At 46.0% G+C, this 26,961-nt stretch overlaps 1 protein-coding gene across 7 annotated transcripts in view; it reads right to left on the bottom strand.

Annotated features, from left to right (window-relative positions):
* Positions 1–899: 899 nt before the first annotated feature.
* The window catches only part of RGS8 (regulator of G protein signaling 8), a 40,434-nt gene continuing 14,372 nt past the window's right edge, over positions 900–26,961 (bottom strand). For 4 of the 7 annotated variants that reach the window (XM_077902008.1, XM_077902006.1, XM_077902005.1 and 1 more), the window contains exons 3-7: positions 25,151–25,279; positions 22,542–22,643; positions 21,626–21,690; positions 5,677–5,843; positions 900–4,042 (exon numbers count right to left, since the gene is read on the bottom strand). In XM_077902008.1, the coding sequence (XP_077758134.1) occupies positions 3,860–4,042; positions 5,677–5,843; positions 21,626–21,690; positions 22,542–22,643; positions 25,151–25,176 (543 nt within the window). In that variant the 5' untranslated portion in view covers positions 25,177–25,279 and the 3' untranslated portion in view covers positions 900–3,859. The remainder of the gene's footprint in view (positions 4,043–5,676; positions 5,844–21,625; positions 21,691–22,541; positions 22,644–25,150; positions 25,280–26,961) is intronic. The other 3 variants (XM_077902003.1, XM_077902010.1, XM_077902009.1) reach the window with 1 other exon arrangement.

The following is a 26,961-nucleotide window of genomic DNA, read 5'->3' as shown; positions in this document are numbered from 1 at the left end:
ACCAAAGAGGGGATCCTGAGGGCTCTGGAGCGAGAAGGGGTGACCCCACTGTGACCCCACTGTGGCCTTGGAGAAGCCCTCAAGAGCGTGATATTCCCAGGATGGGACCAGCTCCGCTGAGAAATTTGGACGTTGTTGCGCTGCCTCTGTCACCACTAGGGCACCCCCTCCGCCCCCTACCTGAGTTCCAGCCACCAGGTCACAAGGCCTTGGCCACAGAGGCACAACCCAATGCAAATGGCCAAACACAGAGCGCGCGTGACAATGAGCAAACGAGGGAGAGGCCCAGGAGGCCAGCCTGGAGGAAGCACTGGGATGAGACTGGGATGCGTGACCAAACCCCTTCTTCGGCAGATACCCTTCAGCGCTCCCCGCCGCCGGCGCACCCGCGACTGCTGCGTGCAGCTGGGCCACAGACGTTTTTATCTCACAGGAGCACATCAGACGGAGACAACACAGAGACGCAGCCGCCCAGAGTCGGACTCGGGGCTGGCAGGTTCCTGCTGGCATCTGGGGGTGCGCCAGCCGATCGGGCCCCTCCTCACTCCTCAGGCCCCCGCTGCCTTACCTCCTCCGCAGGGGAGTCACCTGGATGCCTTGGGTCCCAGCCACCAGCTGTTCTGGGGTGGGACATGTGGACCTTTAGGTTTGAAAACTCCCCAGGTGATTCCAATGAGCACCCAATGGTGGGAGCCACTATCTTAGACCATCTTTTTCTCAAAGCCTGGTCCATGGGAACTTGTTAAAAATGCAGTTTTCTGGGTTCCACCCAGGTCCTTTTGGATCAGCATCTGTGGGTGTGCCGCGTGGGAAGTAGCACTTGTAACAGGCTTTCCGGGTGAGCCCCGGGCATGCTCAGAGGACCCTTCCTCACCCCAGAGACACCGTGGGGCTCTGAATGGTTGTCATTGATTATGTTTTATTTGGTTTGCCGAAGGCAACAGGTAATCTCACGCCAGCCAGAAACAGGTTGGACACTCAAGTGGGGCCGAAAGGCCGCTTGCGGGGTGGAGAGCAGTCCTAAAAATCACAGCTCTGCCTGGCCTACCGCCCTGGCTTGCCCTGGGTCTTCAAAGCAAGCCTCGAGCCCGGAAGGCTGTCCACAGCAGGAGCCCGGCATGAGGACCAAAGGAAGACCAGACGTGGAAGAAGTGGCACCTGCAGATGCCCACCTGGTGAGGCGGACGAGGGCCCATGGAAGAGGGAATAGGAGAAAGGGTAGGACCGGGAGACATGGAAGATTGGGGATGAGGTATGCTTTGATATTGCTCTAGATGTTGTAAACATTTCTCTTTGTTTCATCACAGACCAAAATCTGGGTTGGCATGACCTAAGTGCCTGAACGTAGGCATCAGAGCAGAGAGCTCTGTGCCTTCTGTGGGAAGCAGGACAGGAAGGGTGTGAGGACAGCTCTACCCCATGGGAAGACCATCTCTGTGGTGTATTGGACTCACTCTCACAATGGTCACACACACACACACACACACACACACACACGCACACACACTCCACGGGAGTACCATAAATATAGCTATCACGTTCCTCTACACAGACACACGCCCACATACCCTCACGGAGCGGCAAAATTCAGGATACCCAAGCTCGGTCCTTCACGCCTCCCCATCGTGGGAGGAAGTCACCTGGCGCCATGACACCACCATCTGCGGCCTTCATTCCACCAACGGTTGGCAAGAACTCTGGGCCTCGGGTGAGGCCACTGCCCAACACTCTGGTTCAGACTTCTCCTGGGGATAGTGAAAGTGGTAAAAAGGCCCCTCTTAAACATTTCATGTTTCCATAACTGTTCCAATTTACATGCACCTCATATTTGACAGTAGAGTTGGCAGCAGATGCACATTTCATATGTAAACAATGTTTAAAATACCCTGTTCGAGAATTTGATCATTAAATTAATTCTGGCAGCTTTAGCTAAGAATGGTTTTTACCAGTGGGGACAGGGGAATACTATCCGATCTAACTGGGAACACCCATTTGAGGCTTCAGGGTTCTTGAACATGAGACTTCACAGGACGCTTCAGTGTGAGGGTTAGGAGGCATGTGTTCTCTCTCTCCTTGATGGTTCAGACAGACTCACCAACCATCATCTACAGATAATAATGTGTCTGGCAGGGCAACAGACCCTGACACCAGTGGGACTCAGGAGCCTTCTTGGCCTTGTCTAGCTGCAGCCAAGGAAGGAAGTGATTCACAAAGTTACTGGACAGGAATGCAAACGCTCGAATCCCGTGCATCTAGAGGCCCATCACCCCACGAGGGGAGAATGCTTCAGCCCACTTGTCAGTCACCTGAACCCCAGAGCTTATGCCTAATCATAGTTCTTTCCTTTAGTCAAGCCGAAAGTTTTGGAGACCTGCAATGAATCCAAATCCATTGGCTGTGAATTATCCCAATTGTACCTCCATCACATTCTCTATGATCTGGTCCACCTGGATATCAGCCTCTTCCAGACTCCTCTTCCACTTTCTGGTCTCTCTGCTGAGGATGCGTATCCCTGGCACTGCAAACTTGTGCCAAATTCCACTCTTTCTCATAAAGCAGCTAGAGTGCTTTATGCTCATCCTCCAAGGAAGAGTTTCCTGATACATTTCCAAAAGCAGCCTCAGGGCATCATGAAAGCATTTTAGGAAGATTCTCCATAGCCAGATGTTAACAGGGATCTTAGCCTCACCTCCTGTTTCATGTTCAATCCCCAAAGGTCAGAGATCAAGAAGGAAGTTGCTCAAGAGCCAAGGTGGCCTTCATGAAGGAGACCTTTCTAAGAAAGCATGCTCCCAGGAAGCAAGCTGAAGAGTTACACAGCCTAAGTTCCCATTCTCCCCCATCATAATTACATGACCTGCATGGAAGGGGGGACAGGGAGAGACAAGGAAAGTATTAGGCACCATGAGAGCTGTCCATGCTATGGGAATTCACCTCCCTTTGCCAAGCTGTCTGTCATTCTAAGAGATGAGTGATGTGTGATGCCACAGGGAGGTGAGGGCAGAGAATACAGTAAGCAACAGAAAGAGTATATATAGTGCTCCATTGCACAAAAGTCTACTGGTGCTATGTTCCCTGGTCATTTGACTCCTGCAATACTTCTTGGTAGAATCAAGGAAGATTTGCAAGCTGTATCTTTCTTAAAAGCAGCTCCACATCAGAAGTCGTGAAAGACATCTCCCAAGACCCTCCCTGGAATTGCAAGGGTAAAAAGTCTTGTGAATCTCCTAGACTAAGATGGGCAGAGACCACAGCTTTTCATACTGGCCCAATGGAAATGAAAGGAATAGCCAAATTCATGGAGTTTGCCCCTTCTCCCAGAGGCCACCTGTCAATGACAGTGCTAGAAACCTGGGATTCCCCAGAGACCTCTCTTCTACATTGTGAGGCCCCAGCACCCAGGACTGGCCATTACACTGTGACAGCAAATCACAAGCATGAGCCAGAGTTTTCTGGCTCTTCCTCACAGGGGTAAAGGACAAGTTAGAGTCAGGAATCTTAACTGAAGAGGGTGTGGAAGTGGTGGAAGTTGCATTTGCATTATTTACACATTAGCCCAGCACAGCGAATCTGCCTTCTCAGCAGAGATGACCCAAGGCATTATGGAGGGCAAGTTGCTGACCCAGAAGAAGGGTAACAGCAGCAAGGTGCTACCACTAACCAGAACACAAACATGAGTAAATGGAATAGAGTCCAAGCTCTGGTGACTGGAATGGCCCTTCATCCATTTCTCATCCCCAGGCTCCCAACCTAAGTGCCATTGCTTTTTGAACACCTATGACATTTCACATTAGAATATGGTCTTGGCAGCAGAGGGAGGGGGAAAAGCCAGTGATCTCCAAGAGTCCCCATCTGAGGTCTAACTGAGCCTCCTCTGGCTTTGGGACAGCAAATCTAAGTACATTTTGGACCTCAGGAACCTGGGATAAGAGTCTTTCTCCATGAGGCTGTGTACTTTTCCCTGGGCTTGGTCAAAGCAAGTCAGGGATGGCTCTTGCATGTTCTTCCTGGTGGCTTCTCGGGTCTGGAAGTCTATGTTTACCTGGAGACACAAACAGAGAGCATGGTCACTGGCCCTCAAGGGCCCAGGTGCCTGGCAACTGCTCCTTGCTATATAATAATTATTAATGACAGTATCTTATATATGTAAGCTTATCCATGCTTTTCAAACTATTTGCCTGGAGGTCATCCCTTTTGACCCCAGCAAGAATCCTGTGAGGTCCAAAGACTAGATATTCTTCATCCCAATTTATAGTTAAGGACACTGAAGAAAGGAGCTAATAAAAAGCTGGTCTAAAGTAGTATGGAAAGTTAGTAACAGAGCCAAGGCAAAACCCCAAATCACTTAACTACCAAGCCAGGGGTCTTCACCGTGTCAGGCAAAGGGTGAAACTGAAGCTAAGTATTAGTGTGGATTCCCCAAAGTAAGCCTGCCTTCTTGTTCTTTCTTAACTACCAAGGAAACAAATGCCCTGGGAAGAGAGGCTATGGTTATAATGGACACCTCTGTTCCAAGCAGCATTATAATGAGCCTACAGCATCCTGGCCACTGACCAAAGGCCTCCTACATTTCAAGTCAAAGGATAATTGAAGAGTTCTAAGTATATAATGCATCAAAACTCATAGCAAATATTTTTCTTCTATAAAACCCTCCCAAGTAAAATTCTGCTTTATAACTCAGCACAGCCATACATAGAAATTCCTTTTATTATTATGTTATCATAAGATAATATAAATGACTGTAATTAGTCATTAATAAGCAGTGACAGATGTTGAATAGGTTAAATAGCTTTATCCCTAAAACTCAAGTGTAGTCTTTTTTTTTTAATTTTTATTTATTTATGATAGTCACACAGAGAGAGAGAGAGAGAGGCAGAGACATAGGCAGAGGGAGAAGCAGGCTCCATGCACCGGGAGCCCGACGTGGGATTCGATCCCGGGTCTCCAGGATCGCGCCCTGGGCCAAAGGCAGGCGCTAAACCGCTGTGCCACCCAGGGGTTCCCAAGAATAGTCTTAAAAGGTAGATGATAAACACTTTTACACTGTGGAAATGTGATTCAGAGAGACTAGGTAACTTAGCCAAGATCACACAGCTAGTAATTGTAGAGCTGAGACTGGAAAAAGATTCCAAAGTGGATGCTCATCCCATTAAGCCATGCTGCCTTCCACTAGGAAAACTAACACGGATTCAATGGCATCCATCCTTGCAGAATCGCTATAGAAACACAGGTCCTAGGGGATCCCTGGGTGGCTCAGCGGTTTCGCGCCTGCCTTTGGCCCAGGGTGTGGTCCTGGAGTCCCGGGATCGAGTCCCGCGTCAGGCTCCTGGCACGGAGCCTGCTTCTCCCTCTGCCTGTCTGTCTCTCTCTCTCTGTCTATCATAAAGTAAAAATAAATCTTTAAAAAAATAAATAAATAAAAAAGAAATAGAAACACAGGTCCTGCAGGCACGTTTGATGGATAGCTAAAACATTCCTAATAGAGCTACTTTTTTAGAAGCCCTGGTCTCTGCCCCTTAAAAGTGATCCTTTTGTTCATTAAGAGCCATCGGAGAGGTAAGGCTCAATTTAGAAGACAGTACCCATCAAGACTGGCTCAAACCCCCACAAGGAGAGCCGTGTGAGACAGGAGCCATGGATAGAGGTCTTGCAAGACTCTCGCCACCACCAACACACCTCCCTCGGAGCCTGCACGTCCACAAACTCCTCAAAGATCCTATGGGCCTTGGAGACCAGCTTTGCAGTTGACCTGGTCTTCTTGAACTCCTCACAGGCCAGCCAGAATTCCAGGTTCTCCTCGCTGAACTCTGTCTTCAAGAAGGCGCGGAACGCAGCCACTCCATCTGTGGATGTGAGGGGAGGGGGAAAGGAAGAGAGAGAGGAAGAGGCTTAAGCTCCTGAACTGTAGAAGCAAGAGAGAAAGGTAGTGGTAATGTGAGAGCAGCCCTGATTGTCCAACCCTCACTACTCCACATCCTCTTGAAGACTCTCTTAAACACACAGGTGCCCTCGGAGACAAGCTCTGCTTCTTGCTCAAGGATCGCAGTGATATGATATGAGGGAGAAATGTGTAGGAAGCCATAGTAATAATGAGTATGAGAAGCCCTGGTCACTCTTCATCAGCCTTCAGTGGTCACTGCCTGTCCTCTAATGCAGAATCAGCTGTCCCCGGAGTCCACTGGTAAACCTGTTTCTAATTAGGCCAAAATAATATTTGTAATGCATTCTCTACCCTAATCCAAGTTAACCACCCTGAAAAAACAATTTGTTACAAAACAAACTACAAGAGGGTATGAATGCATCAGGGCAAATCCTTCACTACTACTAGAAGGATGTCTGAAAGTAAACACTGAAATTCAGTCACTAAAGCCATTCTAATACCTTCATAGGGTTCCCAGGCTCTTCTAAAAAAAAAAAAAAAAAAAAAAACTTCTGATGCCCTGTGTTTTAATGGTTTATCCCATGGATATTTTATTTTAAAAAATCTTGCTTAGGTGGGTGAGCCTGGGTGAGCCTGGGTGGCTCAGGAGTTTGGTGCCGCCTTCGGCCCAGGGCGTGATCCTGGGGACCTGGGATCGAGTCCCGCGTCAGGCTATCTGCATGGAGCCTGCTTCTCCCTCTGCCAGTGTCTCTGCCTCTCTTTCTCTCTGTGTCTCGAATGAATGAATGAATGAATGAATGAATAAATAACCTTTCATTTAAAAAAGATCTTGCTTATAAAAATATGTTTTAATTAAGATTAATTATAATTTTTCTCCCAAATGATTTAATGAGAAACAGACCTTTTAATTTTTTTAAAATCCACATTATGCACGTTGCCAGAGTTTCCGATCAGAATAAGATGAGCAGGGTTACCACGTAGATTTAGAAAACAATATCTACTGATAGCCTATACATTCATTAATGTGTTTTATTAAATATATTTTATAAATTATCTTAACCCTCAACACATTCTCCTTTAGTCCTCAGAGCTATAGCTTTCTACAAACTGTCCTCAAAGGATGGGCAGACACAGCCTAGGATGAAGTGACTGCATTGGCTAAAAACAACTCTAGCTATAACTTTTTCTTCCTTTTCTAAAATTTGTTAAAAGGACAATATATCAACGGTTCTTAATTCTGAGGGATGGGACCACCTGAGCATCTGAGGGCCACCAGTATGTACCCAGACAATGTGCTGCCCAGGATCATCCCATGGATTGGTGGTGCCCTGCTATTGACATATTTAAGGGTTTGTTTTTACTTTTGTGAAACATTTTCATTTCTCCTAATTAAAAAGTCATTGGGTAGTATCTTTGTCTTTCAAAATAGATGTTGTAATTCCCTCACTAGAACAATAGGCATAAAAAAAAAAAAAAAACACAAGACTTTTAGCTGCAAGATCCAGGAACTAGAGAGAAAAAAGGGTTTTGGTGGAATCTCAAAGTCAAACTTTAAATCAAAAAGAAATCTAAGTTTGGAGGCCTGAGTTTAAAGTGTTTAACAAAAGTAGGGTGGCCATGAAATTTATCACCCGAGCCAGTGTATTTTTGAGAGTGAAGGGAGACATACCTCTTAATTACACAGAGACAATGGGCATAAACCATGACCCCCCACAGACCAAAACCAGGACACATGGTCACTTTAAGACAAGATATATGGTCCTCTAAGATAAGGAGTACAGAGAAAGCAGAACATGATGTAAGGTGGTTTCCCGTCAGGCAGGATGGAAATAAAATTGCTCCTGCGACAGGGAAAGAAAAGGAGAATAACATAGTTTAGATGCATATGAGAGGTTGGCTCAGAACCCTACTCACCCTCATTTCCACACTGGGTTTAAAGCCCTGAGAGGAGGGAGTAGAAACCCAAGGTGAAATGAGAATCAAAGAGAGCATGAAACACTAACATAGAGATGGTTAGGCAGAAAGATGGCCAGAGAATCATTCATTCAATTTAATAATTTTTGTAAATTACTAATGTATAAAATGCTTACATCAGGAAACAGGTTATAAAAAAGACTGCTAACTCTGGGAAACGAACTAGGGGTGGTAGAAGGGGAGGAGGGCGGGGGGTGGGAGTGAATGGGTGACGGGCACTGGGGGTTATTTTGTATGTTAGTAAATTGAACACCAATAAAAAATAAATTAAAAAAATAAAAATAAAAAAATAAAATAAAAATAAATAAATAAATAAATAAATAAATAAATTTATTTCAAAGAGAAAAAAATAAAAATAAAAAAAAATAAAATCCCTGCTCATAAAATCCCTGGTGGGTATTCCTTTTTTTTTTTTTTTTTTTTTTTAGATTTTGTTTGTTTATTCACGAGAGACACAGAGAGAGAGAGGCAGAGACCTAGGCAGAGGGAGAAGCAGGCTCCCTGTGAAGAGCATGATGTGCTCTTATCTCCTCCAAGCTCTTATACAAGTAATCCAGAAGTTTCCACAGGCTCTGAGGAACTCAGATCTGAGAGCTAGCCTGCCTGCCAGGAGATTGCCATTGCTGCAGAAGGAGCCCCTGTAGCAGAAGCTACAGGCAGAAGTTGGATGGAATACCATTTGGAGCAGTGGAAGCCCCCAAGGAGACTCAGTGCCCATGAAGCTGGTCCAGCAAGGCGGTCTCTAAGCAGTGACCAGTGTACAGATGACAAGCTCTATGGATGATATTGGTGGACGCAGGGAGGACATGAGGACCACAGGCCAAAAGCCTTCTCCTGCTAGTGGGGAGTAGGAAGGAAATGGCAGGGAGAGAACCCTAAAACACTGTGCATTTATCTAAAAGAGTAAATTCAAGTAACTTGGAAGAGTGACTTGGAAGGGCCTCTTGTTTTTAAAATGGAAGAGCTGAAATACTTTCATGGCAAAGCTGAAGTTTGTTGTTTGTGTTAATTTTTGTGTTGCTTTCCATTGAGCAAAACAGGCACTGTGAGCAACTTTGAATCCAGCTACAGATAAAGGAAGAAAATTATCTTTCTGCCTTCCTTGATGGCATTGGTGAAGATCACCCTGCTAGAGAAACTGGCCCTGAGTGAGACAAAATACAGACAGTATCTCCCTTCATCAAAGTCTCAGCATTATTGGGACTTTCTGTGGGTTTAAAAAAGAAAGAGAGAGAGAGAACACGTGGAAGGTGCTCTCAGGAATGTTGCTGTACTTCTCCCAATCTTATAGAGAAAGAAGCTGATGTTTAGAGAACAGTCCTGACAGAGTTCACACAGGTGATACTATGTAGCGTCACAAATATAAAATACACGAATTCCCAATCCAACAAAGCGATAGTGCCACTTCCATTCATTCCTTCACTCATTCATACACCCATTATGGGACCCAGGCATTCTGCGAGGTGCTAAAAACAGGCACAACTAAGCCCCTCTGAACTTGCAGTAAAAGGGCCATTTGAGCCAAGAAAACATAATTTGGTAATTACGGTATATGTGACAAGTGATTTGATAGGTAAAGCATAGGTTGTGGTGAAAGTACCCAGGAGGGATGGGATACCCGAGCCAGACCTAAGAGCCAGACCTAAGACTCACAGGAGGAAGAAGCTTCTAAGCTGAGATGTGAAGTTGAGAAGCAGGAAGCTAAGTGAAAGAAGAGAGGGGAGGATGGAGAAGAGGATTGCAGGAAGGGGGAGCCACACAAGTAAAGGCCAATAATGAAGAATGTTTAAGTAATTAGATATTAGTCAGTAAGACTAGTGTTTAATAATAATAATAATAATAACAATGTAAACAATTATTGAGCCTACTTATAAGATACATCAAGAGGTCTGTGAAAGAACCAGAGAGATGGAAGGATAACACAGCACTGCCAAAGGCCAGGGGAGCGAAGGTTTCGAGGAGGAGGAAGTGGCCATATGTCCAGTGGTACCCACAGGTCAAGCTAGCTGCGGTCTGAGACATGGTGGTTGGATTCAGTGATGAGATTCAGCAACCATGGGCAGTTGTGGCTCTAGTGGTGTGATGGGCACCCTGGGCATTGTGGTGAATGTGGGGATGAATGGGAGGAGAGGAAGCAGAAACAGCTAATTTCGATGTCTCTTGCAAGAAGGGGAGAAGAGAGATCATGCAGCATAATTGGAAGGAAATAGGACAGGTCAGGAAAGAAGATTCTGGGGGTTTTTTGGTTGTTGTTGTTGTTTTTTTTTGTGTGTGTGTGAAACAGCCTTGAGTATTGTTTAAATGTTGATCTAATCAGAAAAGACTGGTTGAGTAGAAGGAGTTAAAATTTAAAAAAAGAAAGAGTTTAACTGATAAAATGTTGCTCCTAGGAAGGTACAGAAAATGGCCTGAGAAGAGCATTATGATGGGGAGAGGAAGAGAAAGGGCTGCATGTGGATACAGAAAACTTTCTAGTTTGGGTACAGGAAAATGAAGGAGTTCCTATCTGATTGTAGCTGGAAAAGGTGGTGGGATGTAGGGATGGTAGGGTTTTATTTTTATGTATTTATTTAGGATTTGGGGCAGGGAATTTTTATTTATTTACTATATGCCATACTTTTAGCTGGGGATTTTGCAAACACCAGCTCAATTTATTTTCACAACAATGCTGATCCATAGATAGTAGCACTCTAGTTTTCCAAATGAAGACATTAAGGCTTACTAACAGAAGTCGAATAAGTGTCCCAGTTACACAGCTGGCAAGAAGAGCCTAGTTTCCCTACCAGGTCCATATGACTCCAAAGCAAGATCTTTTCAGGTGTATTTGCAGGCAGAAGGAAAAGGGCAAGCGAAGAGAAAAATTAAAGAATCAAAAGAATATATCCGGTGGAAGCAAATCCTAAAGAAGGAGAGGGACCAGCAAGAAATAGGAGAAAGTAGAGAAAGTCAAAAGTAGAGAAAAAGAAGGTGGGCTGGATGAAGATAGAACTGGTCAGGGAAAGGACATCTTTGAGACGGATAAGGTGGAACAGCCTTGATCTTCATCAATTTGGAGTGAAGTCCCCGCGAAGGCAGTCTGCCTCCATGTGCTAGGCTTTGAGGATACAGCATGAGTAAATCAGATGAAGTCACCACCTCACAGCACTCAAAAGCTAGTCTCGTGTCACAGACATTGGACAATAATTTAAAATAATTAGTCGGATATGGTAAGTCCAGGGTGTGCTATAGGGGTTTGGAGCAGCTACTTTGGAAAAATGAACAGGAACATGGTAAGAAACAGGCACACACTTGTGAAGTCCTAGGTTCCAGTTCCTGGACACAGGTATGATGCCCCAGGAAGGGAGCAAGAACTTCTAGTTTGGGGATGCGCCCATCATTCAAAAAAAAGGACCAACAGTTCCAGGTTGGTAAATGAAGCTGGAACTGGAGAACAGCAAAGATTTAGGATCTGAAAGTTGGAACGTAGGAAAAGGGAAGAAGAAGGGTAAACAAGAGGTCAAGGGGAAAAAAGGTTGAAGTTAAGAAGCAATTTTGAAAATGACCACTGCAGGCACCGATTGAGTACTTACTTTGGGCCAGGTACCGCACTAAATGCTCTATGAACTTCCAGAATTTGCTCTACATAGCAAAGTTACAGCACGGGTCCTCATGATATTACCACTTTCTAGAGAGATAAAGGAAGCTTAGAGAAGTTAAATAACTTGCCCAGGGTCACTTACAGATCACAGTAAGTGGCATGGATGCCAAATTACAAAGCCAGCATTCTTCTGTGAGTCGGCAGTCCAGTCTCTGGCTCTGCATGACGGTGGGGCCTAAAGGATGCCCTATACCAGCAATGGCTGAAGGGTGGGGGGAAGGAGTGCCATCTCAGCCCAAGACAAGGGGGCCATGAGTAACTCCAGGGATGATGATGTTTCTAGGAATGATGACAACAAATGAGGTGGGGAGAACCCGGAAGAGTCACTGTGGAAGCTGGAGGAGTATCTTGGAGTAGAACAACCTGGAGACAAGGATGGCCATTGGCAACAGAATGCAACTGAATTACACTGGAAACAATTGAGACTGACTCAGGTGAGGATGGGGACCTGAAGTAAAATGTGTGGCAAATTCATACCCAGCTCACGATTGTCTGTCAGCTTCATTGAGGCAGCCTACAGAACCCTACTGGTCTGCCTGGGATGGGAGCACTGCTGTCCCAGTGGGGAGCATCTGTTTTGATCAGAGTCAGCCCCATAATTAGCTCTATGACCTTGGACCACACATTCAACTTCCCTGGATCTCAGCATGGTCAGCTGTAAAGTGAGGGGGATGGATCTGATTAACTCTCCCTGGGAACGTTAGTGCTCTGCTCTGCGCTCCCTCTGCCACTCATGCCTGTGTCAGATACAGCTCTCAGCCTCCTCCTCAGCGACACTGTCACCGCCACACACTGAGACTTACCCTGAGGCCAAGCTCTATATTGTCCAGTCTACGTATATCAACCCATTCAATTCTCACACCAACTCTATCATCAAGGCAAGAGTTTCTGGCAAGATAGGCTGGGTCTGAATCTGTGCGACCTCAGAAAAATGTCCTAACATCTTGAACCCTGCCTCATCTGCAAAATGGGAAGAATACTGGGATTTGCTGCTCCAGATTGTCATGAGGTCAGAATGAGGTGAGCCACGTGAAAGTGCTCTGTAGCTCACTAGGAGCAGTCTATAAATGTGAGCTCTCATGGAAGTTTGTTTCACAAATAGGGTAAGTGAGACTTGGCAAGTTTAAGTTCACTGTTTTGGGTCGCTCAGCCAGTAGGAGGTGGACTGTGGGTTCCCACACACATCTGTGTGACTTCAGAGCTCACTGCCTGTGTCTCCTCTTGAGATCCCCAGAGAGCCTCATGTTATCTCTCCCTCCAGTAGCGGGATGGACAATAATCCCAAATCAAGCAATCACACTGGAAGCACATCACTGGAAGGCAAACATGCTGTCCAGCTCACAGAGCTGGAGAGTCTCCCGCAGGAGGATGCGTGCCATCACCTTATCCGCGGTGACAACAGAGGCCACGAGGTGCTACCAACAACCTAAAATCTGCCTAAACTCTCCTCTCTCCCGCAGCACGGCCACCTCCCCAAGGCGTCACACAGAACAGACTGGTACATTCCCCAATGGTGGCCTGGGGACACTGTCACAAATCACGGTCGAGTGACCTCATGAAGATGTCGAGCCCTCTCAGGCAGCCTCAACACCGAATGCGGTCACCTGAATTTCCAGGGCTGGCTTCTGAGACAGCGGGAGAGGAACCAAAGTACTATGGCTCTTAGGGATCCCTGGGTGGCTCAGAGGTTGAGCATCTGCCTTCGGCCCAGGGCGTGATCCTAGAGTCCCGGGAATCAAGTCCCGCATCAGGCTCCCTGCATGGGGCCTGCTTCTCCCTCTGCCTGTGTCTCTGCCTCTCTCTGTGTGTCTCTCATGAATAAATAAATAAAATCTTAAAAAATATATGGCTCTTAAGATGTGTCAGGGATTTCAAAGGAAGAGCTTGAGGAGAGACGGGCACAGTGGAGAGAGGGCCTAGGCCGTCCGGGACGTGTGAAGCCGCAGCGCCTGGACAACAGCTTGCGGCAAAGACAAAGCTCACGAAGCCCTGCACAGAGCGTGCCTGGCCACAGCCCTCCTCCGCTCCCCCACCCCTCTCACCCCACTCTCTCCCCACCCTTCCATATCCCCAGGGCCACCTCTGAAAGGGGTGAGGGTCACCGTGCAAAGAAAACCTCCCCCCCCCACCCCGAGAACAACAGAAGTGAGGGGGGCGGGAAGGTCCTCCGGGGCTGCAGGAGCCCTGCACCTTCCCAGAGCAGGTGGCAGCAGCTGGCTCTGCATACAGACCCCCGGCCCAGATCCGGCCCACCTCTCCTGCTTAGGGACCCAGCAGAGGCCTTGTATGGGACCCGAACCAGAGGCATTTCTCCTCAGCTATATCCTTGCCTCCTCCTTCCGACCCCTCCTACCTCTTCCCTGCCAACCTGCAAACTTTCTGGCTGGTCCTCTCTCTGCCTCCTCAGCATCTTTCCCAGCCCTTACCCTCTTCCTCCGTCCTCTGTCCCCTTTGGCCCCTCCTTCCCTCTACCGTACCCCTTCTCTCCACTGGGACCTCCTCCTCCCCCTCTGCTTGTCCATAAAGTGGGGTTGGTTAAAACGAAGGCTCATGCACCCTTCCTGCCATCCCTCACTGTGACACAGCTGTGCCCCTCTGCCTGGGCCCCTGTGCCCCCCAGACCCGCCCCCTCCCAGATACTCGGAGAACTGGAGGCCTCCCCATCCGATCTTCACACATTCCAGGCAGCTGGCAGGAGTGACTTTTCTCTGATCCCTCAAGCCATCCTGCCTGGGATTCTGTCCGGAAGCTGCTCTATTCTGGCCTTGACACACACCAGCTGAATGCGACCTTGGGCACTGCCTCAGTTTCCCCCTCTGTGAAATGCAGATCCTAGCGGTACCTGCTCCATGGGGCCCTGGGGGTGAGGTGAGTTAACACAGCACTCGGTGAGCACTCCACTCATGTTAGTGACCGTCATGCCTGTACCTCAGTAGCTTGAAGAGTCACCATGCATAGTAAACATGCCTAATACCCCCAAATCATCCTGATAACTTAAAGGTCATAGGTGGTAAACAGTTCAAGGAAGATGAGAGAGAAACAGGAGGAGCTGCCTTTTTATTTTATTTTTAGCTTCATTTTTTTCATTTCACTTGGGTTTTCTTTGTATGACATTGAAGTCAAGGCTCTATGAACATTATACATTTTTTTTGAAATTAGTGTCTATCTAGTTGCAGAAAGGGAAAGGCTTGTGTCCAGAATTCCTGGAACACTCAGCAGAATTCTGGCATCCCCCCGGAGCATACACAGAATCTCCAAGAACATACCCGTGGCTACACGTGCTGCCTGCGGCCGGCACTCTCCCTCTTAGTTCTGTGATGCAGGGTGCTTACATAAGAGAAGAAACTGGGTCACTATGAATGAGCGGTGCAGCTGGTATAGCAGGAAGGGTGGCTTAGGTAACAGTTCAAAGTCCAGGAGCCCTGATTCAGCTGGCACGAGGGTGGGCTTGAGCCTAGCTCAGTTCCCAGGCTTAGAAAATTACAGGATCACATGAAAGATTTGGGGCAGGGGGCAACCTCTCTGTTTACCAAAGTGCTGTCCCAAAGACCAGAGTCCTCTTGCATCCCTGATTGATAGGAAAAAATAAACTGGTGAATGGGTTCCAAGGTCAGACAGAGGATAAGAAAGGAAAATATATTTATAATATCCAGGGCACATTTACTAATGATGAAGTCAAAAAATCTTTCATTCAGAACCAAGTTCACTACTTTGAAAATTGTGATGAGAACAGCATTAGGATCAAAGTCATTCTTTTGTGTCATCTATAAAATAACTGGGGCTTAGCAAGGTTTAGGTAAGGAGATTATTTAGAAAATAAACTATTTCCAACTACTGACATTTATTGGAAGCAACTGTCATGCTAATTATACTTCAGTCTTGTGATTAACATAATTTTCTTCAATGATCTTCACTTTGTTAGTGTACATATAGCAAGATGGTGTGTTATAATAATAGTAGGACTTGATAGTTGTTAGACTCGGAGCCAGAAGGGACATAAGAGACCCTATGATCAGGCCCTACATTGGACACAAGGGAATGGTGAAGCTCTAAGGTTGGGTGATTTCTTATTCTTAGGACATGGTATCAGCAGACTAAGGACAGCTGGGTCTTACAGCTCCTGTTCCAATATTCTTTTCTATTTTATCAAGCAGAAGCTGGGTTGAGTAACACCACCACCAACAACAAAAAATCGAGCTAGAGTCCGTATCTGCAACTAGTATAAGAAATTAGCAAGAAGTTTTCTATTGAAGGGGAGACAAAAGAGAAGAATCCCTAACAGGGTAAAGGCATTCGCAAATAACTCCTTTAATACAAGAGAATTAACATAAAAATCCAGGTACACCAGCCCATCACCTGAGAGATTCTGAAAAGTAAATGTCCAAGAATATTTGTCTAATTAGTTTGACATAGAAACATGGCAGGGAGTCCCAAAAAGGGAACATATCAGATTCGCCTGCAGGGCTTTTGAAAACTACATCCCCAGAGGGATTTTCTCACATACACTGAGGGGAAATTGGGAAGGGATGAGGGAGGGATGCCAAAAGCTCATCAGGCAAAGGGGGGGGAAGGTATTATGGAATTTGAATAAGCTCCCCTCTGCGACTCTAATACAATCTCTATCCAACCCTTGTGGTCAACCTTCAGCTGACTGTGGGAAGAAGCCGATGCCATCTCAGGCATCCGGGAAGCCTGGAATCCGTGTTTGCTCAGTGAATTTAATGTTGTGTAATAACAATAATAATCAAAATCGTTCTCCTTCGTGGAGCCCCTGTATGTCACATTATCACACTTAGCATTTCACAACCATAAATCACATTTAATTCTAAAGACAACTGTGCAAGGCAAGTCTTATCATTCCCCTTTTACAGATGAGGAAAGAAAGGTTCAGAGAGGTTATGTAATTTGCCAAAGGTCACACAGCTGATAAGCAACAGAATGGGTGTTGGAGGCCCATCCAGTTGCTTTTCATTCAAACGTTTTTTTGCAGCAGGCTTGGAATAGTTGCCTTTTCTATTCCAGGCACTCCTTCTAGACAAGTTAAATGCACCCACATTCCTGGGTGCAAGTAAAAAATATAGCAATGCAGACAGGTTGGCAAGGAGGAAGAGAAGCTCCTTTTTCGATCTGTGTCTACTTCACATATCTCTTTTTAAACCTCAGCCTCAATTTATCCAGAAAACACACTTGCCATATTTGTTTGTTTACTGTGAATACCATCCACCATACCTGCTACGTTGGTGGCATCTGTGATACACGGACAACATACCTCTGAAGGGATGTGTTGCCTCAGAACTTTGGGAGGCTGGAATCCAGTGTTCAGTGGGGTTCTTGGAAAGCACAAGCCACCTGCCTCACCAAGATGCTCCAGATTCATTGCTTTACTTCCTTATGCTTTAGAGCAGTGCTTCTCAAGCTTCTGTGGGCTTCAATATTACTGAAAGGCTTGAGCAAAACTTACTGCGCCCCACCCCTAGAGATGCTGACCCAGTAGGTCTGAGACAGAAGAACTCCAGAATTTTTGTCTCTTACAAGCTTCCAGCATCTGCTGGTGCTGCCTTCTTTGGATCACACTTTGAGTAACACTGTTCTAGAATTTTTTGGCTTGGAGAAGGCTGTGGGGAGGGCTATGCAATAAATAGAAACTGGATAGTTAAACTGTTCATTCTAAATCTAATGACCATTTGGATGAATAATTAAGGAATTTCATTAGCTTGTAACTTTCACGTTTTTGCTTGTTTTGGGTTTTTTGCTTGGCTACTGTGTGACCAGATCAAATCATTATATTTTTGTATATCTCAATCATTATCCCAAAGGGGCTAATTTAAAAAACTAAAAACTTCTTTCTTGGTCTCCTTTTTGCAGAGTTGGATACTAACTCTTTGAATACAAAAGAGCTCTCAATTGTACTATTCCACTAACCTGGCATTCCCTGGGTGGGCCTGGCAGGGACAGGTCGCCTTTGACCCTCTACACTCTGTGCAAACAATGAAACAAAGCCAAGGACCAAATGGATGCCCAGGATGATGTGGTCTGTCATCCAGGTGTAAGATCAGGCTGAAAAAATTCAGAGGAAGGGGAAGGAATCCTGTCTACACCTTCCCCTTAAAACTGGAATGAATCCAACTTTTATGTTAAAAAAAAAATCCCACAAAAGAAGGAGGAAGGAAGGAAGGAAAGAGGAAAATTCGGAGTTTGAACTGATTCGGAGTTCAGGACCGAATGTCCCACTAAAGACTTGACAAATAGCAAGCATATGCCTGAACCTCATGAGGAAATCAGAGCAGAAGACATACAATTTTGTGCCTGTTCTCCCACAACCCATCAGAAAAAAATCTCCAAGCTGCAAGCCTTCACTCTCCTGGGTACAAGCTACAGAGGCAGAAAGGCTTCTGGGTGTGTGCACACACACATGCACACACACAAACCCTTAGGGGCCATCTAGCTGCACAGCTTATAGATACCAAGTCTAACTGTACTTGGATAAACAGGAAAAAGATGCCAGATTAACTCCTTCCCTAGTTAATAAAGTCGTCAGCAATTTTCATTTTATTTTTCATTTTATTTTATTTTTTTTAAAAAAAAGCCCTCAGCAAGTGGCTGTCTCCCAGACCTCCCTAAGTGTTTCTTCAGCTTTATACTTGCAAGCAAATGTGATTGGAAATCAAACTGCTCCAAATATTTGCTGTCTAGATTTTTTTCCTTTCTAAAGTTTTTTGGTTTTTTTTTTTTTTTTTAAAGGTGCTTTCTTCTTTTCCTGAGGTTTGAACCTGAGAAGTGCTCCGTACACAGCAGGACCCTGCCAAGGACAGAAAGCTTCATAACACAGGTGCTTTAGCCCCTCATTTGGCTGCTTGCACCATTTCAACTTTGAAGCCTTTTTATGTAACCCTGCAGGCCGTGCTGACTCAAACCACCTGCCTGGGCATTTAGCTATGGCTCAGTCTCACCATCCTAGAGCAAGAGGATAGGATTGGATCCAGTTTCTGAGTCCTCCTATTCCAGATTCCTCATTGTATAAATGAAGAACCAGATTTTCCAAAAGATTGAGGGATTCCATCAAGGCTACCCAGCTGTTTAGAAGCAGAACCGGGTTAAAATTGTCTGAACGCAGGTCTGACAACCAGCTAATGTTCTAAACCTAATTGTGCAGAAGCATGTTCTCCAATTATGTGGAAACCATGCTCTAAATGAAAAGCAGACCTGCAGCTGCCAGGTCAGTGAGGACCTCTAATACTGACAAAATGGAATTTAAGAGGAACACCGAACGTCAAGATCCTATCTGAAATCTTGACACTCCCTAGTTTGTAGTCAGTACACTGTTTTATTTTCTTATGTTGTTTATATGCATGTCCATGTCTCCAAAGGCTGTATTCTCCACCAAGGAGGTACTGTCCTGTTCATCATTGTGTCCCTGCCCCCAACTAGCTGCTTAGCACAGACTTTGAACATAATGAACACTTAGTACACCTTTCTTTAAATAAATAAGTGCCCAAAACACTCAAGCAGAGCAGGAAGGTAAAGATGCTCTTATAAATTGAGAATGGCTGCTTCTCCTTCTGCCTATGTCTCTATGTGTGTGTCTCTCATGTGTGTGTCTCTGATGAATAAAATCTTAAATAAACAGAGAATGGGAACAAAAATAATTATCGGAATTATGTGAAACAGAAAACTCAGGGAGGGCAGTGGCCTAGGTATAGAAGACTACCAGGGGGTGGTTTCTAGACTAATGCACCTTTCTTTTCCTGGAGCTCATTCAGTGATTCTTTCTTTACTTTTTAGGACATTTTGCTATCTTAATTGAAAGCCCTGCACACCTCCGATCAACTGCTGTCCCTCCTAAGAGACCAGCATACATCCAATCCCTTTGGAAAAGCTTAATCAGCCCTAATTGAGTCACAACATTAACCCAAATTAATTAGACTTTAAGAAAGTTGTCAACACCCTTCAAGGTAACCTGGCTCCAACTCCCTCCTAGCCTTCACAGGGAGAGAGCGTCCAAGCTCTGAAACCTTGAAATTCTGCCAATGACCCACGAATACAGGCCTCTTTCTTCTCGAAGACATTCACTCCATTGGCTTTTTATTTCCGTACTAAACAGAAATCAAAACAGAACATCATACTCCAAAAAGGATCACAGAACTTCAAAGTTCCAAAAACCTATTTCTGCAGTGGTCTGACAAAGAAGCACTCTGGTTTCAGCTAGTAACCCTTTAGTGGGATCCCCATCTCAGAAATGTATTACTGCATCCCTGGAAACCGAGACCACCCCCAACAGAAGGAGAAGCAAGTCTTCAGGTCTAAAAGTCACTGAATCAAACAAACAAAATTGAACCTCTTATAACTCCAGGTCTTTGCAGCAATCCAAATATAAGATTCTATCCACTAATTTAACCACCATAAGCTCTGTCTATGGAATTTGGCTCAGCACTAATTGGTGGCAAAATTTGCGAACTTATTCTTAAGGCGCATTTATTTTGCATTTGATAAATAAAAGCACCATTTTAAAAAAAATCACCATATTCTTACAAAACACCATTAGTTAACTAGAGAACCCAAAGTGTGTCCTCTTATGAAGATCCCCTTATCCAGGTGACAGACAGGTAGCACACAAGTATTGCCATCACCATTTCAGAATGAGGAAACAGCCTCAGGGACTTGAACTAAGTGAGTCAGTCATGAAGCTGAAATAGAAACCAAACTTCAAGATGACCTTGAAGCAAATGCAGCCAGAAAAGAAGTTGTTAATAGTGACACTTGTTTAGCCTGACATAACCCCAGAAAACAAGTCAAACTAGCCTCATAAGAAACAAGCCTTACTGTCAAATCCTAACTATTATTGTACATATGCCATTACCTTGGCAAATTCACCACATAAGCTTGCTGTTTGTGACATAAGCCATATGTCACACATGCTGTATCTATGCTGCCTTGTTTTCCTTCCTAAGTATAATCCATAGAACACAAAAATGGCTATTTGTCTCACAAAACTAGGTGCTACAATATATGCTTATTCTTATATCTTGCATTTCATTTTAAAATCTATTCAAGAGTATTTGTTAACCAGTTTATTAGGATCAGGGGCATAGTCAGAGGGAGCTGTCCCCATCCAGCTGTAAGCAAAAATCACTTCTAAAGACATCTAAAGATTGGCGGATCCCATCAAGACTACTCAATTATCTAGTAGCTGAGCTGGGTCAAAATCAAGAACACAGGTGTGACTATCAGGCCAATGCCCTTACCCTCACTGTACAAAATCATGTTCCCCAATGAAATGGAAACAAGACTCCGAGCTAAAAGCTACCCTTCTGCTCCCAGATTGATCAGGATTTCTAATATTGACGGGAAGAATTCAAAAGGAGCACTACAAGTCTACATGAAACCTTTTCTCTTCAAAAGTCTCTTCTCTCTTCCTCTCCTGTGCTCTCCCACTCCCATGTATTTTACGCCACTAGGATCTCAAAGCCCGATGAATTTGAACTTGCTCATGACGAGAAAAAAGCAAGAGCTGAAAAGTTTGGCTGGTGTCAAAGTGCCCTTCCCACGCAGAAATATGCACGATAATTTCTGCAATTTTCAGGGGGAGGGGAAGGTATGAGAAATGAGGAAAGGGGAAAGTGAAAGAGGAGAGAGGGACAGAAGAAATGCATCCTAGTAAAACTCACACCCAGCCGGAAACTGAGGAGTGTGATACCCCAAAATAAAAAGCAACAAGAAAACCCAAAACTATGCCAACTCAAGTGACTAACAAAATGTATAGAACATTCATCTGACAGATGAGTAACCCAAGGCTCTCTGGGGACTTGGGGGGAGGTCATTTAATTTTATAAACAAGATCTAGGATGGACACGAGACTATTGTTCCCACCGAGCCCATCATTCTAACGCCCTAAACTAAATTATTTCTTATGAAAACATGAAGGCTTCTTGGGACCATACTTTTAACCCAGAACACAGAAAAGAAGGCCCTCTTCCCACTACATTTAAATGACATCTTGTTATCTATATAGTCCCCTATGCAGGAGGCTCTGTGAGTGCAGGGACTGTAGCTGTCTAGGGCACCCAGCACAGCACCTGCATCATGGTGGGCATTTGGTGCCTCTTTTGCTAAGAGGAAACCCAAATTCTACTTACACTTATGGGACAGAAGCACATCAAAGGAATCTGCCCACCTCGTGGCTTCTTCTGTGGATAGTCTCCTAGGAAAGAAGAAACATCTCTCTTGAATATTTCTGAAATGACCCCCTCTCCATCAGCAACCATGGAAATTTGCTATGGAGAAGAAATCGGAAAAATGGCGGGGGTGGGGGGGATGGCAGTGCAAATGAAAACCACCTGTAGGCCTGCAATTCTATCACTGTAAATGTGTACATTCTTAAGTAACTGATGGCAAACCTCAGTAAGGCAATTCAGCATATTTCGTTTGTTGGCTTTCAGTCTAAAACACCAAGCTAAATACATACAGGGTATGAAGATGTCAAGATAACCATGGAAAGAAACCGGCCTTAGCATGAGAAAAGGTGGGCTGAGCTCCCAACTCTATATTTTACTGTGACCTTAATCTCTTCACTTCTGCAATGGGGATCATGATGCCCATCCCCGAACCCTTGAGAGTTAGATGAGGGGCATCTATGATATCATTGAACACAGTACCTAAACGGTATAGGTACCGAGTCCAGATCACCTGAACCTAAACAGATTTTTAGAATATATTTGAATGTTTTTCTCCAAACTGAGAGCTCAGACTGACAACCAAGTAGAACCAAGAAGCCTCCTCCACCATAGCTTTATACAAGAGCGGTGGATAATACAGTTATCTTACAAGTAAGAAAAGGGTCCCTACTCTGAGTTAGGTCGCACATTTTGAAAAGGAAAATTCATACCCATGCACTCACGTTCAGGGATCTAAAAGGAACCACCAAGTGGCACGGATTTATTGTCACTGGACTCATCCGGTCAACAGCTCACTAGAGGAGAACAGGTCCTTCGGCCCAGTGGTGGACGCCCCATGGTGAGCACCCTGGGAAGGCCACAGGGCCAAACTACTCACTTTAGAGCACGGTTGGGCTTGTCGGGAAGAATAGCTGTGAAATCACTACAGGAGTCTGACTTGTGAGACAGGCATCCCAGGCGGGTCCTCATCCCTTTGTTCCTGCAACAAGCACAGGGGCAGACGGACGGGGACTGTCATGATCATAGCCGTCAGCTCCATAAAGGGGCCCCTGGAACTGCTGCTGCAGGAGCCTGTGCCGCCTCCCCTGACCCCCACATCCTTCCCCAGGTGGTCCCTAAAGATTTCATGAACAAGAGGAGACATGCCTAGACGATCAAGGGATATACTCACTCCCTAACTTGACTACTGGAATAGTAATAGGTACCCTACCCCTAGAGGCTTAACGCTTCTTTCAAAGCTAACATTCAAGTTGATAGTAAGTCAATGAAGGTCATTAGCTTGGAAGAATTTCTAAATTAGGATTCTCTGTAGGGAAAGGAAATACAGGGAAGACAAAATAACAATTCACATTTTGCTCTCCCACTAGGAGGGCAAAGTAGCAGCAGCAACAGCAGCAGCTCCTAATTACAAAGCCCCAGAAGTAGTACCCGTAAAGAGAGTGGAGGGTTGCTTGCATAATACAGGGGCGCATGCCACAGAACCTCCGAGCACAAATGAAGCTTTAAGGCAAATTAATTCTGACTCAGGTTCTCCTCCCCACTTATCCCCCAAACCTGGGGCTGTATATGCATGAACGGCTGTGGACCAGCAGAGAGCAACACCTGTAGGCGAAGGCACTAGCAGCTGGTACGGTTGAAGTTAAGAGCCAGGGCCCCTTGTATTTAAACACACTTGTATTTACCTGACGGAGTTCTCATATCCCTATTTATGTTTTGGCTTATCTCAATCAGCATGTTTAAAACTTTAACATGTATGTTTAAAGTTCTCTCTCTCTCTCTTTTTCAATTTTCCTAAGGACCAGATACTTAAATGTTATCTGTTAGGGAAGGTCCAATGAGAAATTACACTAACGTCTCTTTCGGACTTTCAACATTAGCCCCTTTTTAACCTTTAACGAGACATCCGCCAACTATGGCCCGGCAAGATGCCTGTTTGTGTAAATAAAGTTTTATGGGAACACAGCAACACCCATTTATTTACATATGTCTAAAGCTGCTTTCAAGCGCGAAGGCAGAGTTGGGTGGTTGCAACACAGACTGTATGGCCCATAAAACTCAAAATATTTACTCTCTGGCCCTTGGCAGAGTGAGTTTACTGACCCCTGACCTTTAACTATGGCAGCTCTTTGCACAAAGAGCAAAGGTAAGTGGGAAGGGTTTGGTGTAATCACATCAGGCCTGAAGAACTTATAAAAGGGCACTGCCACGTGCACACTGGTAACACTTTGCCACGGAAATAGTCCCGGAGATATTATTCTCCGTGTGGAAAGGAAGTCCTCCCAGCCTGGCTCTCCCTTCCCCTGTCTCATGCATCCTGGGCCTGGGTGGAGACGCTAGGGGCCATCCAATTCAATCTCTTCCTTTCACTCCAAATGAATTTTCATCCCTGACCTAGCTAATTGTTCACAGAAATCTTATCCAACAAACGTCTACTGGGATGGTATCACATTTGGCAAGGATGGACAACATTTGTATTCCACAGCCCATCTCTGAGAGCCTTTTAAAGCTGGAACATCCAAGTTCCCAGAAATATCCCCTCTCCTGCAGAAAACTAGGCCTGCACGTCCTGTGCTCCCACCTCTTATCTCAGCCAGGCGCATTATGAAGCCATCAATTTGGTGGCGTTTCAAAACATTGGCGATAGCCATTCTCTCTTCTGCGATGGTGAGCATCTTATGTCCACTCACTCTCAAAAATCACAGGGGGTTCTGACACCAGGCCGAGTGAGCAACTGATTAAGGGCCCTTGAGTCACCACTTTCCGTGAATTCAAGTAAAGGTCTTGCTCAGGCTGTACCAAGGCCACAACCCAACCTTCAGTGAGTCAGTTCCCTCCTTCGTGCCACAGGATCATCAATCACAGAATAGTCAGGTCGATGTCCCCAAAGAGCAATTAAGAAGACTTCAAAAAATGGCAAATCCACACAAGTCATCTAAGGAAGTTTCACAGGGGCCAGTGTAAAGGGTCTACTTGTTACCAAACCAACGGTGATTCTCCCCAAGAGTTTGCAAAAATCTTCCACAAAATATCCTTTGGGGCCCAACGGTTTTCATTTTCCATCTTGTCTAGCTGAGACCTGAATTACAACCTTGTTAGTTAGGTCTGAAATAATGGGAGCGGAAGTGCCAGTCACAGGTTAAGGTTACTTCAATGCAAGCAAGCAAGCAAGAAAACAAAATTTTAAAAAGTAAGCTTGCCCTCATCTTCCCTCCCTGTTCCAGTACCTCAAAGAGGTCCCTAAGTGGTTCAATACAAGCTCATGCACAGTCCCACCCCAGAAGTCCCATCAGTCAACAGGAGGGCTTGGCACTGAGGTGGGTTCTGCTGGCAAGAAGCGCCCCGGAAAGGAGGGCACAGTCCACACGGGTGGCCTGAGAGGGTGGACTCAGGCGGACCACCCAGGGGATTAGAAGGCTGGGGCAGGCTCACACAGCAGGGAGGAGGAAGAGGAAAGGCAAGAGCAGGAAGACAGGTTAGCATCATTACCTGCGTGGCATCAGTAAAGCGGCCATGCAGGCACGCGCTTACGGTTAACCCTCTGGCCGGTGTGCAGGGACGTCAGGGCGGGAGATAAGACTGCGGGGCACAGGGATTTACCCTTTCACGTCCTCTCACCTAAAATCAAAGAATCTGCTGTAAGAGGGGGGCCGCCCTCTCTTATCTGACTGTGCTACAAATCCTCTTGGATGGCTTTGCACTGATGGAACACCTACACACACACACACACACACACACACACACGCAGCCCATTCCCCACAAATCCCTGCTTGCCCTGAGGGAGGGTGACTGACCAAGGCTGAACAGGTACAGATCGCTGGGTGGCTTCACATCGCAGTCTGGCGGTCAAAGGCTCCCATTTCCCAACCAGTGGCCATCGATGGTGAAGTGGGGCACGTGCCTCAGGGGACAAAGGCATGGGCCTGGGCGAGCCAAAAATGACTGCTCTCTTTGTTTGATTCCAGTGGGGCCCAAGTGACCAGGCAGCCAGGGATGGGGGAGGGGGGGTCAGCACTTGCTCTAGAATTATTTGATTGGCTGCTCTTCTGATTCTCACCTCCCTCTAAGGGAACCCGTCCTGGGGGTGGGAATGCAAGGAGCCTTGGGAGGGGATGAGCAGGAAGAAGGGTGGAGTAACTCAAGGGAGACTTGTCAGGCCCCGTCACTGCACAGGCCTGCTCCTTTGCAGGATTACAGGCACAAGCTGGTGAGATGAATATGCAAGCCATGCTCTCTTGCCCATATGGAGGCCGCCCCACCTGCCCCAGCCCAGGGACTGGCCCATTCCTGACCTGAAGTAGGGAGGACAGTAGGAAAGGGGATATTGAGGTTGAGGGCTCGTGGACTGAACTCCTCTCTCTCCTGAGGGTACCATCCTCGGTGCTTCAAACCCTTTGTTCCCACAGAAATGATAGGAAGAAACATGGGAAGAGAGCAGCCTATCCGTAAAGGGCTCCCCGGGGGAACCCTGACACCAAACATAGAATCCATTTTAAAAGAAACCTAATTTAGGTAGATAAGGCCCCTACCCGGTCTACTCCGTTTAAATTGTTTTGATATTACACGGAACGTATCACAAATACTTTTTAAAATACCTTCTCTAATAATATCAAAATTGGTAAAATTAAAACATGGCTTTGTTAACACTGAAAAAAAAAATTGTTAAGAGTTTGTGTAAAAGCTCAACCTCCAGGAGACTGAGCTTAGATGACATCCCCCCCGACAGTAGGGACATCTCCTTAACCTTTGTTCTAATGGTGCATACACCTGCCTGGCCCAGACGTCAGGACATCAAAGCCCTTCACAGAGTGAAGCTTCTCTCTCTTCCAGCTGTAAGAAATCACTGTTTGGGGCACCTATGCCTCATTTTCCCTTGCTTATGGGCTCTCATCCTGGAGGAGGGGAAGCCTGTGCTAGGGGCCTTCGTTATACCGGGTGATGAACAGAACCAGGGAGGACTCCCCACAAACACAGCAGGCAAGGTCATTTGGGGCAGGCATTACCAGGCCTCCAGTCCCTGCCCTGTCGCTCTTCCCGCTCCCGCTGCTAGCTCCCACTGGCTTGCCAGGACCACTTCATGCCTGCCTCTCTCCCTTCCAAATCCAGCGCTGCCCACCGTGCCCACCCCCGCCCCCCCAGACCCTCCACCATCCCTTCACTTAGCCCAGCCTTGAATTCAATTAAATCGGAATCTGCAGGAGACTCTGGCCCCTGCTTCCTCATTCACCCAACCCCAGTGCCTCGGGGCTCTTAATTCCATCTGGTCCTTGACTTCTAGGGGATGGAGTTTGGGGTCACTG

The sequence above is a fragment of the Canis aureus genome, chromosome 6, assembly GCF_053574225.1.
Source record: "Canis aureus isolate CA01 chromosome 6, VMU_Caureus_v.1.0, whole genome shotgun sequence".
In the NCBI taxonomy this organism is placed as follows: domain Eukaryota; kingdom Metazoa; phylum Chordata; class Mammalia; order Carnivora; family Canidae; genus Canis; species Canis aureus.
This window is presented reverse-complemented; position numbering and strand designations above follow the sequence as displayed.